This window comes from Chiloscyllium plagiosum, unplaced genomic scaffold, assembly GCF_037043375.1.
Source record: "Chiloscyllium plagiosum isolate Xiang-an unplaced genomic scaffold, Cpla_swu_hap1 HiC_scaffold_30, whole genome shotgun sequence".
NCBI lineage: Eukaryota > Metazoa > Chordata > Chondrichthyes > Orectolobiformes > Hemiscylliidae > Chiloscyllium > Chiloscyllium plagiosum.
This window is the reverse complement of record NW_028270168.1, coordinates 21,259,928-21,282,105: the sequence shown is the minus strand read 5'-3', so window position 1 is coordinate 21,282,105 and position 22,178 is coordinate 21,259,928. Positions and strand designations below refer to the sequence as shown.

Sequence of the window (22,178 nt, the reverse complement as noted above, 5' to 3'; positions counted from 1 at the left end):
TCATCCATTACAATTGTAGTTTTTGCACCTCTGTAAATTGCTTGCAAGTGCCTTGTCTTCTATCTTTCCTGCTGGTTGGTGTTACCTCTAGAGTACCTTATCTCTCACCAAATATTCTGTCTTTGTACTTCCTAGGAAAGATTTTTTCCAGCATTCTAATTTAATCTTCAATCAAAAACAGCTGCTAATCCTCCTTTTCCTTCCCATCGCACCTATTATCACATTAGATCCAGGAATACAGGGGACAGATAGGTAAATGAAATTAGCCAAGATCTAAGAGATCCAAGATCCAAGAGACTGAATGGTCGATTCTTGTTCCTAAAAGCCAAACTACTGAATTTGATGTTATGAATGTGAAAAATTGAGATCTTTTTTGGTTAGTTCTGTTCAAGATTGATTTATCTTCCCAGCTTGTGAAAACTGCCTCAAAAAGAGGTGCACTGTAAACAAAAGTAGAATAGAATAAGTTAAATTATGACTGCAGACAAGCAAAGTAGCTTTTAGACTGAAAAACAAAAACATGAAAAGTTCAGAGCAAAAGCTGTCAGACAGATATGCAACACATTACTACTCCTTGTGCTATTTCTTGCATTTAATTTTGTTCTTGCCTTCATATTCTGTATCCTCAAAAAAGAAATTACCATGTATTCATAATGTGACATCCAAATGTCCAGAATTACGTGTACTAAATCAGGTAACACTTACCAGTGCAAGCCATGCTCAACAAAATGGAACAGAAACTAAAGTGGACACCTCAGAAAAATGCTCAACGAGAAGGATAGAACCTGTAAGATAATCATATAATGGCATTTTAAAAATGGTCATTCCAAGCCGCTGACGTTTCAGAAATCTAACTGCTCAAGTCATACAGACTAAAAGGAAACAATTTTTTTCAAAAGCTGAGACAAACTGGAGCTTGCTCTAGTTAAGAGAATCAAAGTGCTGGAGGAACTCAACAGGTCTAGCAGCATCTGTGGAGAGGGAAACAGAGTTTATGTTTTAGGTCCAGCGTGACTTGATCTAGTGGTTGCATTGTTCCAAATTCATTCAAGAATGTGTATTTATACAGGTCCCTTAAAATAGGAAACCATTCATAGAGCTGAACAAAATTAATAAAACATTTGTTCACGATATAACAGAGATGAAGAATTGGAGCACATTTGGTATGATTACCTTAAGCAATAAATGTTTACTTGATTAATTATTTGTTACTTTATGAACAGAGATTGAGTAAAGTGTACAGATATTCCATGGAATTTGAAAGATAGGAGGCATATCATTGCATCAAACACTTAAAAGGGCTTGTGAGGATAAATGCCTTTTAGGGCAAGCCACATTAAGGCGGAGATTTGATTACTTACAGTGTGGAAACAGGCCCTTCGGCCCAACAAGTCCACACCGACCCGCCAAAGCACAACCCACCTAGACACATTCCCCTACATTTACCCCTTCACCTAACACTACAGGCAATTTAGCATGGCCAATTCATAACCTGCACATTTTTGGATTGTGGGACGAAACCGGAGCACCTGGAGGAAACCCATGCAGACACGGGGAGAATGTGCAAACTCCACACAGATGGGCGGGTATCGAACCCAGGACCCTGGTGCTGTGAGGCAGCAATGTTAACCACTGAGCCACCATGCCGCCCAGATGAGGAGTAATTGCTTTCACTCAAAGGATTGTAACATTTGTAATCTCTTCCTCAGAAGGTTGTGGACAGCTGAGACATTGAGTACATACATTCAAGACATACAGTCAGAGTCAGAGATATATAACATGAAAACAGAGCCTATGGTCCAACTCGTCCATGCCGACTAGATATCCTAGATAAATCTAGTCCCATTTGCTAGCATTTAGCCTATATTCCTTGAAATCTTTCCTATTCATCTAACCGTCCAATCCTGGCAACATCCTTGTAAATCTTTCCTGAACCCTTTCAAGTCTCACAACATCTGCCCTATAGCAGGGAGACCAGAATTGTACACAGTAGACCAAAAGTGGCCTAACCAATGTCCTGTACAACTTCAACATGACCTCCCAACTCCTATACTCATAGCAGTGACCAATAAAGGCAAGCATACAAAATGCCTTCACTGTCCTTTCGACCTAGTACTCCACTTTCAAGGAACTATGAACCTGCACTCCAAGGTCTCTTTGTTCAACAACACTCCCCATGACCGTCCCATTAAGTCCTACTCTGATTTGCTTTTCCAAAACGTAGCACCTCACATTTACCTAAATTAACCTCCCTCTGCCACTCCTCGGCCCATTGACTAAGATCCCGTTGTACTCTGTACTTCTTCATTGTGCACTAAACCTCCAATTTTTGTGTCATCTGTAAATTTACTAACCATTCCTCCTATATTTATATAAATGATGAAAAGCAGTGGACCCAGCAGCGAACCATGTAACACACAGCTGGTCACACACCTCCAGTCTAAAAAGCAACCCTCCACCATCACCTTGTCTCCTACCTTCGGGCCCATTCTGCATCCAAATGGCTAGTTCTCCCTGTATTCCTAACTTTGCTAACCAGTCTACCATGATGAACTTTGTCGAACACCTTACTGAAGTCCATATAGATCACGTCCACTGCTCTGCCCTCAATTTTCTGTTACTTTTTCAAAAAACTGAATCAAGGCAGTGAGACATGATTTCCCACACACAAAGCCATGTTGACTATCCCTAATCAGTCTATGCCTTTCCAAATTCATGTAAATCCTGTCCCTCAGGATACCCTCCAACAACTTGACCATCATCGATGTCAGGCACCCCAGTCTATGGTTCCCTCACTTTTCCTTACCATCTTTCTTAAATAGTGGCATCACATTAACCACCTCCAAACTTCCGGCACCTCACCTGTGACTATCAATGATACAAGTATCTCAGCAAGGGAGCCAGCAATCACTTCCTTAGCTTCCCAGAGTCCTAGGATACACCTGTTCAGGTCCCAGGGATTCATCCACTTTTAAGCCATTTTTAAGCGTTTTAAGCCATCCAGCACTTCCTCCTCTGTAATATGGACATTAAACATTTTTCCTTTGATTTCTTTGAAGTTGGGGAACTCCTGGGTTTATCAGTACATGGTTTGGCGGGGGACCTTGGATGTGATTCCCTGGCTATGATTTGATATTCAAAGTCTTTGACTATTACTGAAAAAATACACTTTTCGTCAAAGCTATTCATCTTGCACTCACCTGGCCAAGAAAGAATTCAGCAAGCAACACAATAATATTCACAAGATTTAATCACAATCATGGAAAGCTTTAGTTTTAGACATTTTTCTTTATAGCTTCTGTAACAGGGATAAAAAGAAAACTTGACCAAAATTAAGTGTTGGCACGATCTAATTACCTGATAGAACAATATTTTGGGGATTGTGAACAAAAACTGATATTGTTCAGAAATCAATTACATTAATCCTACTTGATTTCCTATTTTATTGCTGGTGTTCACCAACCACAGTTCTTAGTGGCCACAATGACCATTCTCAAACAGAAATTTCCAGTTATAAATTAAGTTTCACCTGTACAACCACCAAACCACACCAGGTTCCCCACCCCCCAGACAGATTTATAAACTAATACCACTTATTTCAAAACATCCAGGCTTTTTCAAGGAATTTCAGTAGAAATCAAATAATTATTTCTTTAGAATTGACTAGGTAACAAGCCAAGTCTTGTTTATGAATGAGACAGCTGTAACTAAGTGTAGAAGAACAAACAACCTCATAACAGAAGAGTTGTCCAACTACTGAGGCATGCCAACAATTTAGTCACAACAGATAGCAAACTTTCAACTGGAAAACGACAAAAACAATAATAGTGTTCTGTAATAGTGTTCTGCACCAGGTCAGACCCCCCTCAAAACATTTCTAGTAGTAGCCCAGACCCTAACTTTACACCTGCTTAAAACAATTTAAAAAGTGGATATTCCAGGAGTGATGCTGCTGGCTCAACCACTCAATTTTAAACAAGACAGAATTTATTTGCAGACTAATGAAAGAAACACAAACAAAAGAGAACTAAATTTAGAATAACTTAACCTATCTTAAAACCCAATCGACTCATCTTAATGGAACAGCCTCATTAAGATGAGTCAATTGGGTTTTAAGATAGGTTGAGTTATTCTAAATTTAGTTCTCTTTGCGTAATAGGGTGTGTCTAATACCGGGATAGTGGTTAACACAGCTTTCAGGCTGTCAAATGCCTGCTGACAGTCCGCTGTCCATTGAAACTTCTTGCTTTCTTTAGTAATTCAGTGAGTGGAGCAGCCACATTGCTAAAATTTGGGATGAACATTGAACATACAACATAGTACAGGGCCTTGATGTTGCACCGAACTTTTATCTTTCTCTAAGATCAAACTAACCACATACCCTCCATTTTCCATGTGCCTATCCAAGAGTCGCTTAAATGTCCCGAATGCATCGGACTCTACTAGCACCACTCTCGCAGTGTGTTTCACACACCCTCCACTCTTTGTGTAAAGAATCTATCTTCCTCCAATCACCTTAAAATTATGCCCCCTTGTGATAGCCATTTCTGCCATAGGAAAATGTCTCTTTCACTCTATCTATGCCTCTCATCGTCTTGTACATCTCTATCAAGTCACCGCTCACCCTTCTTCACCCCAATGAGAAAAGCCCTAGCTCGCTCACCCTTTCTTCACAAGACATGCCCTTCAGTCCAGGAAGCATCCTGATAAATCTCCTCTGCACCCTCTTTAAAGCTTCCACATCCTTCCTTTAATGAGGCGATCAGAACTGAACATAATGTTCCAAATGTGGTCTAACCAGTGCTTTATAGAGCTGCAGCATAACCTCGCGGCTCTCAAACTCAATCCCTCTGCTAATGAAAGCCAACACTCCACAAGCCTTCTTAATGACCCTATCAACTTGGGTGCAACACTGAGGGATCTATGGACATGGACCCAGTGATTCCTCTGTTCTTCCACACTGCCAAGAATCCTGCCTTTAACTCTGTAGTCTGCATTCAAATTTGACCTTCCAAAATTAATCACTTCACACTTTTCCACTTACCAGCCCAGTTCTGCATCCTGTCAATGTCCCATTGCAACTGAGAGTAGCCCTCCAGACTATGTACATCCACCAAGCTTCATGATATTGGCAAACTTACTAATCCAACCTTCCACTTCCTCATCCAAGTCATTTATAAAAATCACAAAGTGCAGAGGTCCCAGAACAGATCCCTGCAGAACACCACTGGTCACAGAGCTCCAGGTTGAATACTTTCCATTCTACTACCATCCTCTGTTTTCTAACGGCCAGTTGATTCTGTATGCAGACAGTGAAATTTCCATGTATCCCATGCCTCTGTACTGAGTGAATGAACCTACCTTGAGGAACCTTATCAAACACCTTGCTAAAATCCACGTACAACACATCCACTGCTTGATCTTCATCAACATGTTTTGTCACATCCTCAAAGAATTCAGTAAGGCTTGAGAGGCATGACCTTCCCTTCAGGAAGCCATTCTGATTACCTTTAATCAAACTTGGTTTTCCAAGTAATCATAAATCCTGACTCTCCGAATCCTCGCCAACAATTTGCCCACTACCAACGTAAGACTGACTGGTCTGTAATTCCCAGGATTATCCCTATTTCCTTTCTTGAACAAGGGAATAACATTTGTCACCCTCCAATCATCTGGCACTACTCTAGTGAACAGTGAGATTAGATTACTTACAGTGTGGAAACAGGCCCTTCGACCCTAACACTATGGTCAATTTAGCATGGCCAATTCACCTAACCTGCACAATTTTGGACTGTGGGAGGATGCAAAGATCATCGCCAAAGGCACAGCAATCGCTTCCCTCGTTTCCTGTGGTAACTTTGGGTATATTCTGTCTGGAAGAAAGTGATGGCTGCAGATGCTGTTGAGTCAGAGTCAAAAAGAGTGGGGCTGGAAAAGCAACGCAGCTCAGGCAGCATCTGAGGAGCAGGAGAATCAATGTTTTGGGTACAAGAGACTTACCTATACTTATGTTTTTCAAAATTTTCAGCACATCCTCCGTAACAACACAAATGAAAAGGTCCCTCTCAGTAGTGACTACCGAAATAGAGTATTCATTAAGGATCACCCCAACCTGCTCCAACTCCAGGCACAAGTTCTCTCCACTATCCCGGATCGGCCCTACTCTCACTCTGGCCATCCTCTTGCTCCTCACACAAGTGTAGGACGCCTTAGGGTTTTCCTTAATCCAACCCGCTAAAGCCTTTCCATGTCCCCTTCTAGCTCAAAGTCCATTCTTCAGTTCCTTAATGGCTACCTTATTACCCTCTCGAGCCCTGACAGATCCCTGCCTCTTCAACGTTAAGTAAACTTCCTTCTTACAGCTCCTTTCTTGTTCGACTTCCACCCATACGGACTCTGTACACAAACCCACCTCGACAAGCTCCTCCTTTGCAGCTGTGCCACTGTGTCCGATTAGAAATGACACTCCCTCACCTCTTTTACCTCCCCCTCTATTCTTTTTGAAACATCTTAATCCTGGAACATCCAACAATCATTTCTGTTCCTGTGATATCCAAGTCTCCATGATGGCCACAACATAATAGTTCCATGCTGAGCTCATCACCCCTATTTCTGATACTTCTTGGGTTAAAACAGACCCATCACACTGACTGCAACTTTGCCCTATCAACTGTCTATCCTTCCTCACAGACTCTCTGCACGCCGTATCTGGCTGTTCACTATCTACTCCATTCTCCGATCTGTAGCTCCAGTTCCTATTCCCCTGCCAAACTAGTTTGCAAACTCCTGAAGGCCTCTAGGCAAACCCCCACCCAGGATATTGGTGCCCCTCCACATCAGGTGCAACCCATCCTTCTTTTACAGGTCTCACCTTCCCGAGAAGGTATCCAATGATCCACATACCTAAAACCCTCCCTCCTTTACCAGCTCTGCAGCCACATGTTCAACTGTAGTTGCTCCCTGTTCCTAGCCTCATTAGCCCTTGGCACCGGTAGCAATCCTGAGATTACTACTCTGCTCGTTCTGCCTTTTAGCTTCCAACCTAACCCCCTATATACACATTTCAGGTCCTCACTCCTTTTCTTAGCTATGTCATTGGTACTGATGTGCACCACGACTTCTGGCTGCTCTCCCTCCCCCTTATGAATTCTGTAACCTTGATCTGAGACATCCTTGATCCTGGCACTCGGGAGGCAACATACCATCCAGAAATCTTGTTCACGACCAAAGAATCTCCTATCTGTTCCTCTCACCGTTGAATCTCCTATCACTACCGCTCTCTTATTCTCCCCCCATTCCTTCTGAGCCACAGAGCCAGGCTCAGTACCAGAAAACTGGCTGCTGAGGCTTTCCCCTAGTACATCAACCCCCTCCAAGAGAATCCAAAACAGTATACTTATTGTTTAGGGGAATGGCCACAAAGGGTCTCTGCACTGTCTGCCTATTCCCTTTCCCTTTCCTGACGGTCACCCAGCGACCTTTACCCTGTAACTTAAGAGTAACTACTTCCCTTTAACTCCTCTCTATCTCCTCCCAGCCTCCCGAATAATCAGAGGCTCACCCGGCTCTAGTTCCCTAATACAGTCTAAGAGGAGCTGGAGTCGGGTGCACTTTTCACAGGTGAAGTTGCACATCACATCACGAAACAGGAGCATGCAACTGCCCTAGTTTCTATCCCTTCTGCTCTAAATTGCCAAGAGAGATTGAATAAATAAAAATCTTACCTTACCAACCCTCCACACACAGTCTTTTTTTTGGTTAGAGGAGGACGACAGGTGAGAGACACTACACATGTAGTGTCTTCGGTTCAGCAACAACCAGAGTATACCAGTTCACATACCCAGCTGTCCCCATGTCCATGTTCACTCCTGTTGAGCCTGCGCTCCGCCTATTCACGAGTTAAGTATTTAACAGGAAAATTTACCTTCCCAGCAGCCGCTGGTCCACAATCTCACCAATCCTCCTGTTGAAATCGATGATAAACACATCTTGTCCTGCACGATGTCTGCCCCCTTCCAAAGTTAAATTCCTTTCCCTTCAGCTTCTACAAGTTAATCACTTAATCCCAGAATTTAAAATCAAGGAAATGGACAGAAACATAAAAGCCAGTGCTGTGCTGCCAGATGGTGGAGAGAGGAGGTTCAGTTTGGGTGATGCTCCATCTTTATTCAGACAGAGGAACAGCAGCAGCAGCTGCGTTGCTGGGCAGGAATGAGCAGCTTCACGATCTCATTCAATTTCCAATAAAACCCAGGAACTGTAGTACTGCTCTTTTTGTCGAATGGTAGGGGAAATTCCCCAATTACCTTTGTTTTTGCATTCAGTGGAGCCATTTGTCTACGTTCAATAACATAGCTCAGGAAGGTGACATGGGCTTTGACAAATTCACTTTTAGCCAGGTTTAACCACCAAGCCTCCCGAAGTCTATCAAACAATTCTAATAAATGCTGCAAATGTTCTTTCCATGTGCGACTAAAAATCACCTTGTCATCAAAATGTACGACACAATTCGGTAATCCGGAAATGACCTTATTGGTTAGTCTTTGAAATGTGGCTGGCACATTTTTCATATCAAATGGCATGACTTTAAATTGATAGTCCATTTGACGTTATGTAAGCTAAAATTGACTTAGTTCTTTTGGACAAAAGGTACCTGCTAGTAAACTCTGAGCAAGTCCAACTTATATTTCTAAGCTGCTTGTCTCATCCGTTCAATCCAGTCTTCCAAATGTGGAATTGGATATGCATCAGTTTTTGTAACAGTCCACACACAACCATCGGGTACTATCTGACTTTGGCACCATTACTATGGGTGAGCTCCAGTCACTATAATGCACTTCGATTATTGTCGCCTTGGAGCATGCAATCTCCTTTTGAACCTGTGCCAACTTTAGAGGGTTATGCCTATAAGATTGTTGCTTAATCATAACAGCATTTCCTATATCTACATCATGCATACTTAGGTTAGTACTCCCCAGCTTATTTCCACATATCTCCCCATGCGATAGCAATAACTCTCTCAGGTCATTGATTTTCCTCTGGAAGGTAACTCAATAATTTATCCCAATTTTTGACAACTTCCTCATTGTCCAATTTTATTTGGGGAAATCGGCAATTCAGAGAATTTGGTTGTTCACTTTTTATTGGAACAAGTAACACAGTCTCCTTTTGCTTTCCTTCCCTGTCAAAATACCTTTTCAGCATATTTACATGACAGACAGATTTCTGTCCAGAATCCTTATCAAATAGTTCAATCTCCTTTTGACTTGATATGGTCCACTAAAGCTTGCTTTTAAAGTTTCACCTATCACTGGAATTACACTAACACTATTTCCAATAGCAAAATTGAGAGTTTTTGATTTATTGCCTGCTTTCCGTTTCATTATATGCTGATACTTTTAAATGTTAACCATTCCCTAAAATTTGACATTTCAAACATGTGGTCTCTGAATTCTGACTCACCAATTTCTCCTTAATCAATTTTAGCAGTCCTATCACTTCATGCCCAAAAACTAACTCAAATGGACTGAATTTGACTGATTCATTTAGTGCACCTGATGGCAAAAAGCACAATCAGAATTCCTTTATTCCAATCATCTGGATATTAGAGTCATAGAGATGTATAGCATGGAAACAGACCTTTCAGTCCAACCCGTCCATGCCGACCAGATATCCCAACCCAATCTAGTCCCAACCCAATCTAGGCCAGCACCCAGCCCATATCCCTCCAAACCCTTCCCATTCATATACCCATCCAAATGCCTTTTAAATGTTGCAAATGTACCAACCTCCATCACTTTCTCTGGCAGCTCCTTCCATAAACATATCACCTTCTGTGTGAAAATGTTGCCCCTTAGGTCTCTTTTATATCTTTCCCCTCTCACCATAAATCTATGCTCCTCTAGTTCTGGACTCTCCCACTCCAGGGAAAAGACTTTGTCTATTTATCCTATCCATGCCTCTCATAATTTTGTAAACCTCTATAAGGTCACCCCTCAGCCTCCGACGCTCCAGGGAAAACAGTCCCAGCCTGTTCAGCCTCTCCCTATAGCTCAAATCCTCCAACCCTGGCAACATCCTTGTAAATCTTTTCTGAACCCTTTCAAATTTCACAACATCTTTCCGATAGGAAGGAAACCAGATTTGCATGCAATATTCCAACATTTGCCGAACCAATGTCCTGCACAGCCGCAACATGACCTCCCAACCCCTGTACTCAATACTCTGACCAATAAAGGAAAGCATACCAAACGCCATCTTCACTATCCTATCTATCTGCAACTCCACTTTCAAGAAGCTATGAACCTGCAATCCAAGGTCTCTTTGTTCAGCAACACTCCCTAGGACCTTACCATTAAGTGTATAAGTCCTGACCTAGAACTAGGAGAGTCCCCTAACACAATTGATCTCTTGGAACCTAATGTTGCATTAGAGCTAGTCTCAATACCAGAAACTTGGCTGTTCGTGCTATGTTCCCCTGAGAATCCATCACCCCCTACATTTTACAAAACAGCATACTTGTCGAAATGGGATAGCCACAGAAGGTCCTACACTAGCTGCCTACCTCTCTTACCTTTCCAAGAGTTAACCCATCTATGTGACTGTATCTGCGACTTTCATCATATAGTGTTCGTGTTGCAAATTTCTCACTGCTTCTAACTCTCCAACTGATCCATTCAATCTGACAGGATTTGCAACGAACAGCATTTAATGCAGATATAATCCGCAGTAACCCTTAAACTCTCTTTAAACTCCCACATCTGACAAGGAGCGCATATCACTACTTACAGGCCATTTTTGCTCCTTCACAATCTACAGACCCAGAAAATAACACTGTTTATTCATCTACAAAACACTGCCCCAGGTGAAATTAATAGTTTTGGCTAAAATTTTAAATTTAATCAAGAGATATATTTCAAAAAACATATAATCAAGAAAGAACTCACACACTTAAAACAATTCACTTACCTGTTTCTGTGCTATGAACTTCACCCAAACAGTTCCTCCAAGATCAGTTGTGAATTTCAGTATTTGTTAATTTTCTCAGACACACTCCGATGTCCAGCGATACATGAATTCAAACAGCAAAGGCAGTAACTGTGCAGGTTCCCTGTGGCGTCAGTTTCTTGCTCTCTCTCTCATATTCTTGACTAAGACCTCAACGTGGTCATTAATGTTTGATGCCACGTTTCTAGTGGTCCCTATGATTCTGGATGGTATGCTGTAGATTGGAGTTGTTTTATTCCTAAACTGTCCATAACTTCCTTGAAAAATTTTGATGTAAAATTTGACCCTTGATCTGATTGTATCTCTGTGGGTAGTCCACCTCTAGTGAAACATTTGAATAACTCCTCTATAATCCTTTTAGCTGTGATATTGCTTAATGGGGTGACCGCTGGAAATCTAGTGGACACATTCATTATTGTTAACAAATACTGATTCCCACTTTGTATTTTAGGTAGGAGCTGTACACAATCAATTAAGACTCGTGTAAAAAGGTTCTTCAAATGCAGCAATAGGTATTAAAGGTGTGGATTTTATTACTGCCTGTGGTTTTCCAATTACCTGATATGTATGACATGTCTGGCAAAATTCAGCTTTATCCATGTGCAGTCCAGGACAGTAAAAACATTTTTGTATTTTAGCTTGAGATTTTCTTACCCCTAAATGAGCTCCTGCTGGTAGTTCATGTGCTACCCGCAACACCTCCTTTCTCTTAATACCACTTAATGAACTTTTGCCTATTTCTCATCTGCCCGAATATGTGATGGTCTCCATTTCCTCATTAAGACATAATTTTTAAGATAGTGGCATGTCAGGATACTTCTTCCATGTATACTTTTTGACACAAAGCAAAGACTCTGTTTGGAAGGCTATTAAGGTTTTTTTTAAATCTCTTTTGGCAATTTAGAGCAAAGGAGATGAAAGTTAGGGCAGTTGCACACTCCTCTTGCATGATGTGGAGAGTAAGGATCACCATGAGTGTCCCTGCTGACTTCACCTGCAAGAAGTGCATTCAACTCCAGCTTCTCACAGAACTGGAGCTGGATGAACTTCGGATCATTCAGGAGGCTGACGGGATGATGGAGAGGAGTTATAGGGAGATAGTCACACCTAAGTTACGGGATAAAAGTAGCTGAGTGATCATCAGGAGAAGTATAGGGAATAAGCAGACAGTGCAGGGATCCCCTGTGGCCGTTGCCCTCAATAATAAGTATACCGCTTTGGATACTGTTGGGAGGTGTGGATGACCTACTAGGGGAAAAACACAGCAGCCAGGTTTCTGGCACTGAGCCTGGCTCTGTGGCTCGGAAGGGTAGCGGGAGAATAGGAAAGCGATAGTGATAGGAGATTCAATGGTTATAGGAACAGACAGGAGATTCTGTGGTTGCGACCGAGAGTCCTGGATGGTATGTTGTCTTCCAGGTGCCAGGGTCAGGAATGTCTCAGATTGAGTCTACAGAATTCTTAAGGGGGAAGCGAGAAGTTGTGGTACACATCGATACCAACGACACTGGTAGGAAAAGGGATGAGGACCTGAAAACTTAATATAGGGAGTTAGGTTAGAAGCTAAAAGGCAGGATGAGCAGAGTAGTAATCTTAGGATTGCTACCAGTGCCACGGGCTAGTGGGGCTAGGTACAGAGAGCAAGTGTAGCTGCAGAGCTGGTGTAAGAGGGAGGACGTCAGATATGTGGATCAGTGGGATACGTTGAGGAAGGTAGGACCTGTACAAGGAGGACTGGTTGCACCTGAACTGGAGGGACACCAATATGCTGGACAGGTGGTTTGCTAGAGCTCTTTGGGAGGTTTAAATTAGTTTGGCAGGGGGTTAGGGACCAGAGTTACAGATCAGAGGATGGGGTAACTGATGAACAGGCAGATACAGCATGCGGAGAGTCTGAGAGGACAGATAGACAGTTGATAGAGCAAAGTTGCAGTCAGTGTGATGGGTTGAAGTATTTCTCTTTTAGTGCAAGTGTCAGGAATAAGGATGATGAACTTAGAGCATGGATCAGTACTTGGAGCTACAATGTTATGGCCATAATGGAGAGATGGATGTCACAGGGCCAGGAATGGTTGTTGGATGTTCCAGGGTTTAGATCTTTCAAAAGGAATAGGGAGGGAGCTAAAAGAGGTGGGATCAGGGATAGTATCACAGCTGCAGAAAGGGAGGTTGTAGGAGGATTTGTCTACTGAGTCAGTATGGCGGAAGTCAAAAAATAGGAAAAGAGCAGTCACTTTATTGGGAGGTTTCTATAGACCCCCCCCCGCCAATAGCAAATAGCTTGGATGGAACAGATTTTGTCAGGTGTGTCCAGGAAGGATTCCTGACTCAATATGCAGATAGGCCAGTGAGATGGAAGGCCATACTGGATTTGGTGCTTGGCAATGAACCAGGTCAGGTGTCAGATCTCTCGATGGGAGAGCATTTCGGTGATTATGATCACAACTCCTTACTATAGTCATAGAGAGGGATAGGAGCAGACGGTATGGGAAAGTATTTAATTGGGGGTGGGGGTGTGGGATTACAAATACAGGAAATGTGAAGCATAAATTGGTAAACAGATATTCCCAGGGAAATACACAACAGAAATGTGGAGGTTCTTTAGGGAGCATTTGCTGATAGTGTTTGTTAGGTGTGTCCCACTGAGGCAAAGAAGGGATATAGTAGGATGAAGGAACCTTGGATGACAAGATATGTGGAACATCTAGTAAGCTTTCTTCTTCGTCTTGACTAAAGGTTGAGGGAGCAAGTACCAGACAGGGCTCTAAAAGGTTATAAGGCAGCCAAGAAGGAACTGAAGAATTGACTTAGGAGAGCTAGAATGGGGCATGAAAAACCTTGGCGGGTAGGATTAAGGAAAACCCCAAGGCATTCTACAGTTGGGAAGAATATGATGATGGCGAGAGTGAGGGATAGTGGAGGGAACTTACGCCTGGAGTTGGAGGTACTTAATGAATACTTGGCTTCAGTATTCACGGGCGAGAGGGACCTTGTCATTTAAGAGGACAGCATGAATCAGGCTTATATGCTCGAACATGTTGATGTTAAGGAGGATATGCTGAAAATTTTGAAAAACATGAGGATAGATAAGCCCGCTGGGCCAGATGGGATATATCCACGGTTACTACGGGAAATGAGGAAAGAGATTGCTGCACCTTTGCCGATGATCTTTGCGTCCTCACTGTCCACTGGAGTAGTACCAGATGATTGGACAGCAGCAAATGTTATCTCCTTGTTCAAGAAAGGAAATCGGGATAATGCTGGGAATTAGAGACAGTCAGTCATGTGCAAATTATTGGAGAGGATTTCTGATTATTTGATTAGAACTGGATTAGAAATAGTTACCATGGCTTTGAGAGGGGCAGGTCATGCCTCACAAGCCTTACTGAATTTTTGAGGATGTGACAAAACACATTGACGAGCGGTGGAAGTGGTGTATATGTATTTTAACAATGCATTTGATAAGGTTCCCCGTGGTAGGCTCATTCAGAAAGTTAGGCGGGATGGGATACAGGGAAATTTGGTTGTCTGGATACAGGCCCATAGAAGCCAGACGGTGGTTGTAGATGGAAAGTATTCAGCCTGGAGCTCAGTGAGCAATGGTGTTCCGCAGGGGTCTGTTCTGGGACCTCTGCACTTTGTGATTTTCATAAGTGACTTGGATGAAGAAGTGGAAGGGTGGGTTAGAAAGTTTGCCGATGACACCAAGGTTGGAGGAGTTGTTCATAGTGTGGAGTGCTGTTGTAGGTTGCAATGGGACATTGACAGGATGCAGAGCTGGGTTAAGAAGTGGCAGATGGAAGTTCAATCTGGAAAAGTGTGAAGTGATTCATTTTGGAAGGTCAAATTTGAATGCAGATTACAGGATTACAGGCAGAATTCTTGGCAATGTGGAAGAACAGAGGAATCACGGGGTCCACATTCACAGATCCATCAAAGTTGCCACCCAAGTTGATAAGGTGGTTATAAGAAGGCGTATGGTGTGTTGGCTTTCATTAGCAGGGGAATTGAGTTTGAGCCGCAAGGTTATGCTGCAGCTCTATAATGCCCTGGTTAGGCCACACTTGGAACATTATATTCAGGTCTGGTTGCTTCATTATAGGGATGTGAAAGCTTTAGAGAGGGTACAGAACAGATTCACCAGAATGCTGCCTGGACTGGGGGGCATATCTTACAAAGAAAGGTGGAGGGAACTAGGGCTCTTCTCATTGGAGCAAAGAAGGATGGGAGGCAATAGGTAGAGTGGATAACCTGAGACGTTATCCCATGGTGAAATGGACTATAACGAGAGGGCATAATTTTAAGGTGATTGGAGGAAAGTTTAGGGGAGATGTCAGAGGTAGGTTCTTTAGTCAGAGTGGTGGGTGTGTAGAATGCACTGCCAGCAGTGGTAGTTGAGTCAGATAGGTTAGGGACATTTAAGTGACTCTTAGATAGGCACATGGATGACAGTAAAATTAAGAATATGTAGCTAGCTTGATCTTAGAGTAGGATAAATGGGTGGCACAACATGGAGGGCCAAAGGGCCTGTACTGTGCTCCGTTCCAATTACTTTAGTTTCTCATCTTTCTGCTGTAACTCAGTTAATTTGAGCTAAAATGATTTCTACTTTTTCATCCATTTGTCTCAACCATCTCATCAAACAGGGTCTCTCTCTGCTAATTGTACTTCAACTTCCTTATCTGTACTATTTGATCTCCCCTGTTTCAACTGGTGACTTTGTGACCTCATTACCACAGTCAGGAAAAATCCCAGGAAAGGCTTCCTCTAATAGTTCAGTTGCCCAAGTTTCCACTGACTTTTCAACCACAGTACGCAGCACTCCTACCTGTGAGCCAGCTGTATCATTAGAAAGGACAAATTGTGTTCCTGGAGCTAAGAGTTTGTCCAGTACTTCCATCACAACTATTTCACTCTTCATTCGACACTAATCTCACTCTACACAATTGAGCACTTCTTGTCTCACCATGAATTCCCGTTATTAGCACTTTTTCTGGCAATAGTCCCTCAGAGTAGATATCTCATCTTTCAACATCAGATTAGAGGATCCTGTATCTCTTAATACTGTAACCTCTTTACCTGCTGCTCCTGGCCTACGCGAGTAAACTTTCTTTTCACAAGTATGTGGTTTAAGGAGGTCTGATACTGCTTTCTTAACCACCCTCTGCTCAGGTTGTACATTCTGGTGCAGCTTTTTAGCCTCCACTGGGCTTTCTGTTACCATTCCAACGAAATTTACTGGTTTATCCTTTTTTCCTATATTTGACTTCCCAGTGCATTTTCTAACCTACCAATACTGATTCACATGACCTACTTAATTGCAGTGAAAACACTGGAACTTTTGAAACTTCTTTCCTCTGCAAGGACTTCCTTTTTACCCTGTGGTAAATTATCCTTATGAGCTTCACTAAGATCTACCTTTCCCTTAACACAACGAGGATTTCTCTTTTCCCTAAATTCTACTCCTCATGGATTGAAATTGATGTTGGAAGCCAAATTTTGATTTATGTACCAACTCAATCATCAACCATTTCAGCTGCTAATCTTGCCATTTTAACTCTCTGCTCTTCCATGAATTCTCACTACCTCAGGAAGTGAATTTTTAAACTCCTCCAAAATAATCATCCAAGAGTGTCAGAAGTTTGCTCTATTTTTAACCCCCTTATCTACCTATCAAAATTACTTTGTTTGATCCTTCCAAACTCAATATAGGTTTGACCAGGGTCCCTCCTTAGATTGTCTGTAGGCTTTAGGCACAAGCTCAAATACACTTTAAAATGGCTTTCTTCACCTCCTCATATGCCCCAGATCCCTCCTGATATTTATGCAAATACCTCATTAGCTCTACCTACAATTTTTGTTTGAATCAACAAAATCCACATGGTCACTGGCCACTACACTTGATTAGCCACCTTTTCAAATGAGGTGAAAAGGCTTCTATATCCTCCTCATCAAATTCAGACAATGCTTGAATATACTTAAATAGATCTCCACCGTGCCTTTAGCTACCATGGGTTTGCTCATCCTCACTAAAAACTTACCTTCAAACCTTCATCCTTTCGTTTTGAGCTGACTTTCCTGTTTAAGTGCCAATTTCTGAAGTTCAAATTCCCTCTTTTTCTTCCTTTCCTCTCTCCCTCCTTGTTCTGCTTAAGCGATTCAGTTCTTTTCTTTTTGTTCTGTTACAGCCTTCATTCTTTTTCTCCTTTACTTTTAATTGTAATTCAAACAGTTTCTTTTTTTTTCTAACTCAAGCTGCTTCATTTTCAATTGAATTTTAGCCATCACAAAAGATTCCGATGGTGTTTCCAGCAAATTTAAAAGCTGAGCTAATTTTGTAATTATCTCTCCTCTTCTTACAGATGGAAGGTAACTCCAACTCCAGCTTGACTGCCAATTCCAGCAACTTTGCTTTGTTCACTTTTTGTAAAACCCCCCAAAGCCACTTCTTCCACCCCAGAAAACTCTGACTAAAAGAGTCATTTCCACACCAAGCACTGTTTAAACCAAGCAAATTCAACACCCAGAACAAAAGACGCTCACACCTCTCACTGGCTGCCTTAGTCCAGCAACCCTGTTCCCAATTTGGAACTATATAACAAATCCCAAACGAACCCCCAATCTCTTATAGACCAGGCCAGACCCCCTCAAAACATTTCAAGAAGATAGCCCAGATCCTAACTTTTCTAGTGGTTTTAAGCAGGTGTATGGTGGATATTCCAGGAGTGATGCAGCTGGCCCAACCACTCAGTTTTAAATAAAACAGAATTTAATTACAGAATTTAGAATAACTTATCTGAAAACCCAATTGACTCTATTGCAACTTAATAATGCGTTCCAAATACCTGCAACATTCCCATAAACATCCCCTTGGCAAAAAAAGGTAAAATCACATATAGGATCTTACAGGAAAGATGACAGAGAGGATTATAACACAGTCCCTTAGTCCTCACACACCATCCCATCAACCTCCGAATCTAATGCATTGTCCTCCGACATTTTCGCCATCTACAATCAGACCCCACGGCCAAAAAGAGGTTTTCTTCCCCACTTGCCTGCTTTCTGCAGGTACCACTCACTCCATGACACCCTCAACTCTACACTCCCTATCAACTTCTCCTTTCCTTGCAACCACAACAGGTGCAACACCTGACCCCACACCTTCCCTCTTACCTCCATCCAAGGTCCTAAACAATCCTTCCGGACCCAATTATCTAACCTCATTTACTGCATCAGTTGCTCCTGATGTGGTCACCTCTTTATCAAGGAAACCAAATGCAGGCTTGGGAACTGGTTCACAGAGCATCTGCGCTCTGCATGCACTAACCAACCTGATCTTCCTGTTGCCATCCACTTTAATGCCTCCTCCCACTCCTTCAGTGACATGTCCACCCTTGGCCTCCTCCACTGTCAGAGTGAGGCTTAACAGAAACTGAAGGAACATCTTATATTTCGCCTGGGAAGCTTTACAGCCCAATGGTCCCAACATCAACTTCACCAGTTTCAAAGTCCCTCTTCTCCCAGCCTTATCCCATATCTAGCCATCCCTCCTCCTCTCCTCCCTGACCTGTTCTAACCACCCTTCCCACTGACCAATCATAATAACCCTCTACATTCATCCAACTATCACCATCCCTCCTATCCTTCCCCCAGCCCCACAACCATCCCCAGTCCTGACGAAGGGTTTTGGCCCAAAACATTGACTTTCCTGCTCCTTGAATGTAGTTTGATCTACTGTGCTTTTCCAGCTTCACATCTATTGACTCTGGAATATGAATTTGCCTTTTCACTCTGTAGATGTTACCATTACTACAGCGTGTTTCTGGTTGTCCTGATTTTGTTACAGACAGAATCAGAAGGTAGAGCACAGGAATTAACTTGGTTCATTGAAAATATTATCTGCTCTTTTAAAGAGCAGTACAGTTAGTCCCATTCTCCCACATTTTATACATCATGACAGTATTTTCTTGTTCAAATTTCCTCCCAAAAAGCTACTTCTTGAAATCTTTTCCACCATCCCATCAGCAAATTTCAGCGATTTGTTGTGTAAAACCCCTTTCCTCATGTTGCCAACACTGACAGATTTATAAACTAGTACCAAAATAACCAGACAATGACAAGGCGATTCTTGCTCTTTTGTCAATCACTTCAAATCTGCGTCTTCTGACCATTAACCCGTAGGCCAATCAAGGGTTCCATGATTTATTCTAACCACTTCATAATTTTATTATTTTAGTTCTCCATTTAACATTATCTCCAAGAAGAATCCAGCCTCAGTAATCTATCCTCATAAATGGAATTCCACATTGCTGAAATGATTTTAATAATAACTTTTGTAATGTCTCTAAAGTAGTCAACCTAATACCTTAAGCATGGTATTAAAAGTGGACACAAAACCTTAGAATTCAAATCAGCATTTTATATAGATGTACTTCTTTGCTTTTGTATTCTATGGTTCTACTCATAAAGTCCAGCTTCATTCACATTTAAAAAAAAACTTATCCTGACACGTTCAAAGAATACAACTCAAGCACATCCAAGATTCTTTCTTGCATCTGCTTTAAAAAGAGAAAGAAAATACATATTATATTGAGACATCTTTTCTCCTATCAAAGCACATCATTTCTCACTTAGTCATAGAGATGTACAGCATGGAAACAGACCCTTCGGTCCAACTCGTCCATGCCGACCAGATTCCCAGCCCAATCTCGTCCCACCAGCCAGCACCTGGTCCATATCCCTCCAAACCCTTCCTATTCATATACCCATGTATTTTTGGAAAGCAAAATGCTACTTTAAAAAGAAGTTTAAAAAAAGGTAAAGTTACACAACTGTTTTCAGATAATGCAGCACTTTTTGATATTGTATATTAAAATGCTAGCAGGTTTATAATAGTTAACTTTCAAATTAAAGCAATTTTCCAACAAATAAATTTCACCAGTATAACTAATTATCTTCAGCACACTTCCTTTCCAAGGGAAATTACTTCAACACAAGCTTATTTATATTTGATCCACACTTACCAACGAAGAATTATGACCAATATTCAAATGATAACCATGAAAACTGACCAACTTCTAAAAAGAAAACGGGTATTAATTTTACCCCAGACAATACTAATGTTACTTTTAAATTACAAAGAGGTTTGACAAATAGAAAAACCTGTTCAGGAAAGTTTTGGATTCGGCCTGACAAATTATTTACCAACATCCCTGGAAGCCCTGGCAGGTACTAGCCATCCTCACTGGTAGCACTGCTAATCTAATCAATTGGAGGAAGCATCACAACTATCCCTAATTCAAACCAAGCTCTTTATCCAAAAGAAATGGAATTGGGTTAACCGAACGAAGGCGAAAGTGAGGACTGCAGATGCTGGAGATTAGGAGCATCCTACTCCTCGGATTATCTGCTGTCCTTTTCCATCGCCACACTCTTGGTTAACTGAACGGCAACCAAAGCAGGTCACCGAAGTGGATTCACCGAAATGAAGTCTGTGGGAGAGTGAAGACAGACCTTGGGACAATCACATACACAAAACACCGACAATTTGCTGACACCAGTTTTTGATTACCCTTTAAAATACCAAGCCGGTTGCTAGTCAAAAGACAGCGGGCATCAGATGGGTGGGGGAATCACAAGTCAGTTAAGATCATTACATCCACCCGTCCGAACATCAAGCATGAATAAACGTCGCTGGGGGCTAACTGCGATCACATGTAGCCCTGCCAACATGTTCCCCTCACCTCAGCTCAACAGCTACTGCTTCCCCTCCCGGGATCGCGCGCCACGCCACGGGCTCCGCCTCTTTACATTCAAACCAACCTCGTGGTCAACGGGTAACGGTCAACATCTAACGGCTTAACGGCAAGACCTCAAAAAAAAATTAAATGTTCCAAAGACGTATTTTTTTAAAAAAATATAAACAATATATTTGCTCGACATCTGGTTTAATTCCCACACCTGGTACTTTTGGGTTATTCCCATCGTGTCACGTGCATTTCAGGGAACCGGATCTTTATAAAGAAGCAAAACGAAATTTATATTCGGTACATTAAAACAAAACGCGAACAAGAGTATGAAAATACCCCCTCCAACCATAAAATTAGGTCGAAAGGCAGAAAACGTCGAATCGCTGAACAGGTGTTGGAAGGCATCGCCAGGGTCACGCAGGACGCTGCTCGAGTAGGGGTAATAACGCGGTTTTACATTTATGGGTTGTGCGAAGTACTGATTATTACAGGATTTATTATGCTGCAGAACAAAACTTGCATTTGGCTGACACGAATTATCGCAAATAGGTACATTAAAGAGCCAGCTAGAGATCAATTGCGTTTGATAGATGATGCTCATAACCTGGTTAACCTGTAGTACTATATTGATATGGCACAATAAGTAACATGAGATGCCTGGAAATTATGGATCAGGGGCAAGGAGAAGGCGTTCAAAGAATGTCAAAGCTAATAATTAGCAGTTGATTGCTATGAAGAATCAGAATTCAGAGGGTCAACATACTGACCAGCAAGACCCATTTCACTGACAAATACCAGAGGTCACAAATCCCTGCAAAAGAAAATCAAAAGAATTTCATAGCTGAACATTATTAAATGTACTGAGCAAGCTGCTTAGGCAGTTAATATCAATTTACACATATTGGACTTGTTTCCAAAAAGTAATGACACTTTGAGTATAAAGGTAACGTGACTTGGAATCTACCATTCCAAAAGTTCACCAGAGACCTTTCCTGTGTCTAGAATGATTTGTCAATTTGATTTATATTGCATGCAGCTACAAAGAATTATCTGACAAACTTATGGGATTTTCACCATTCATTCTACAATCTAGAAATCCTCTGCAGGACCTTTTGCAGGTGTTAGCTGCTTATAAACGGAGGAAAAAAACAAAACTTTAAAAGATAATCTTGGTATTTAACTCAGGATGTACTCTTACATTGAAGTATTATCTAGAAAGGGTGATGTTACAAAAAAAAAATCCACCAGTAGACCACATTCAATACTTCACAATTATGTTACTAGCAGTGTTAAATTGGTATTGTAGAATTTTGAATGGATAGAAATATGGATAGAAATATTATGGACATATTTCTATAGTATTTTTACCACTGAAGCCATATAACTTTACTGAACAACCTTAAACAAGTCTGCTTTGCTCAC

The 22,178-nt window shown here is 41.7% G+C and overlaps 1 protein-coding gene across 3 annotated transcripts in view; it reads right to left on the bottom strand.

Moving 5' to 3' along the window:
* Positions 1–21,708, bottom strand: part of LOC122563605 (stathmin-like) — a 33,699-nt gene extending 11,991 nt beyond the window's left edge. Inside the window, exons 1-2 of one of the 3 annotated variants that reach the window (XM_087977011.1) lie at positions 20,968–21,708; positions 706–785 (exon numbers count right to left, since the gene is read on the bottom strand). In XM_087977011.1, the coding sequence (XP_087833137.1) occupies positions 706–718 (13 nt within the window). In that variant the 5' untranslated portion in view covers positions 719–785; positions 20,968–21,708. Of the gene's footprint in view, positions 1–705; positions 786–20,578; positions 20,704–20,750; positions 20,864–20,967 lie in introns of those variants that run through there. The other 2 variants (XM_043717550.2, XM_087977012.1) reach the window with 2 other exon arrangements.
* Between the last annotated feature and the right edge of the window lie 470 nt (positions 21,709–22,178).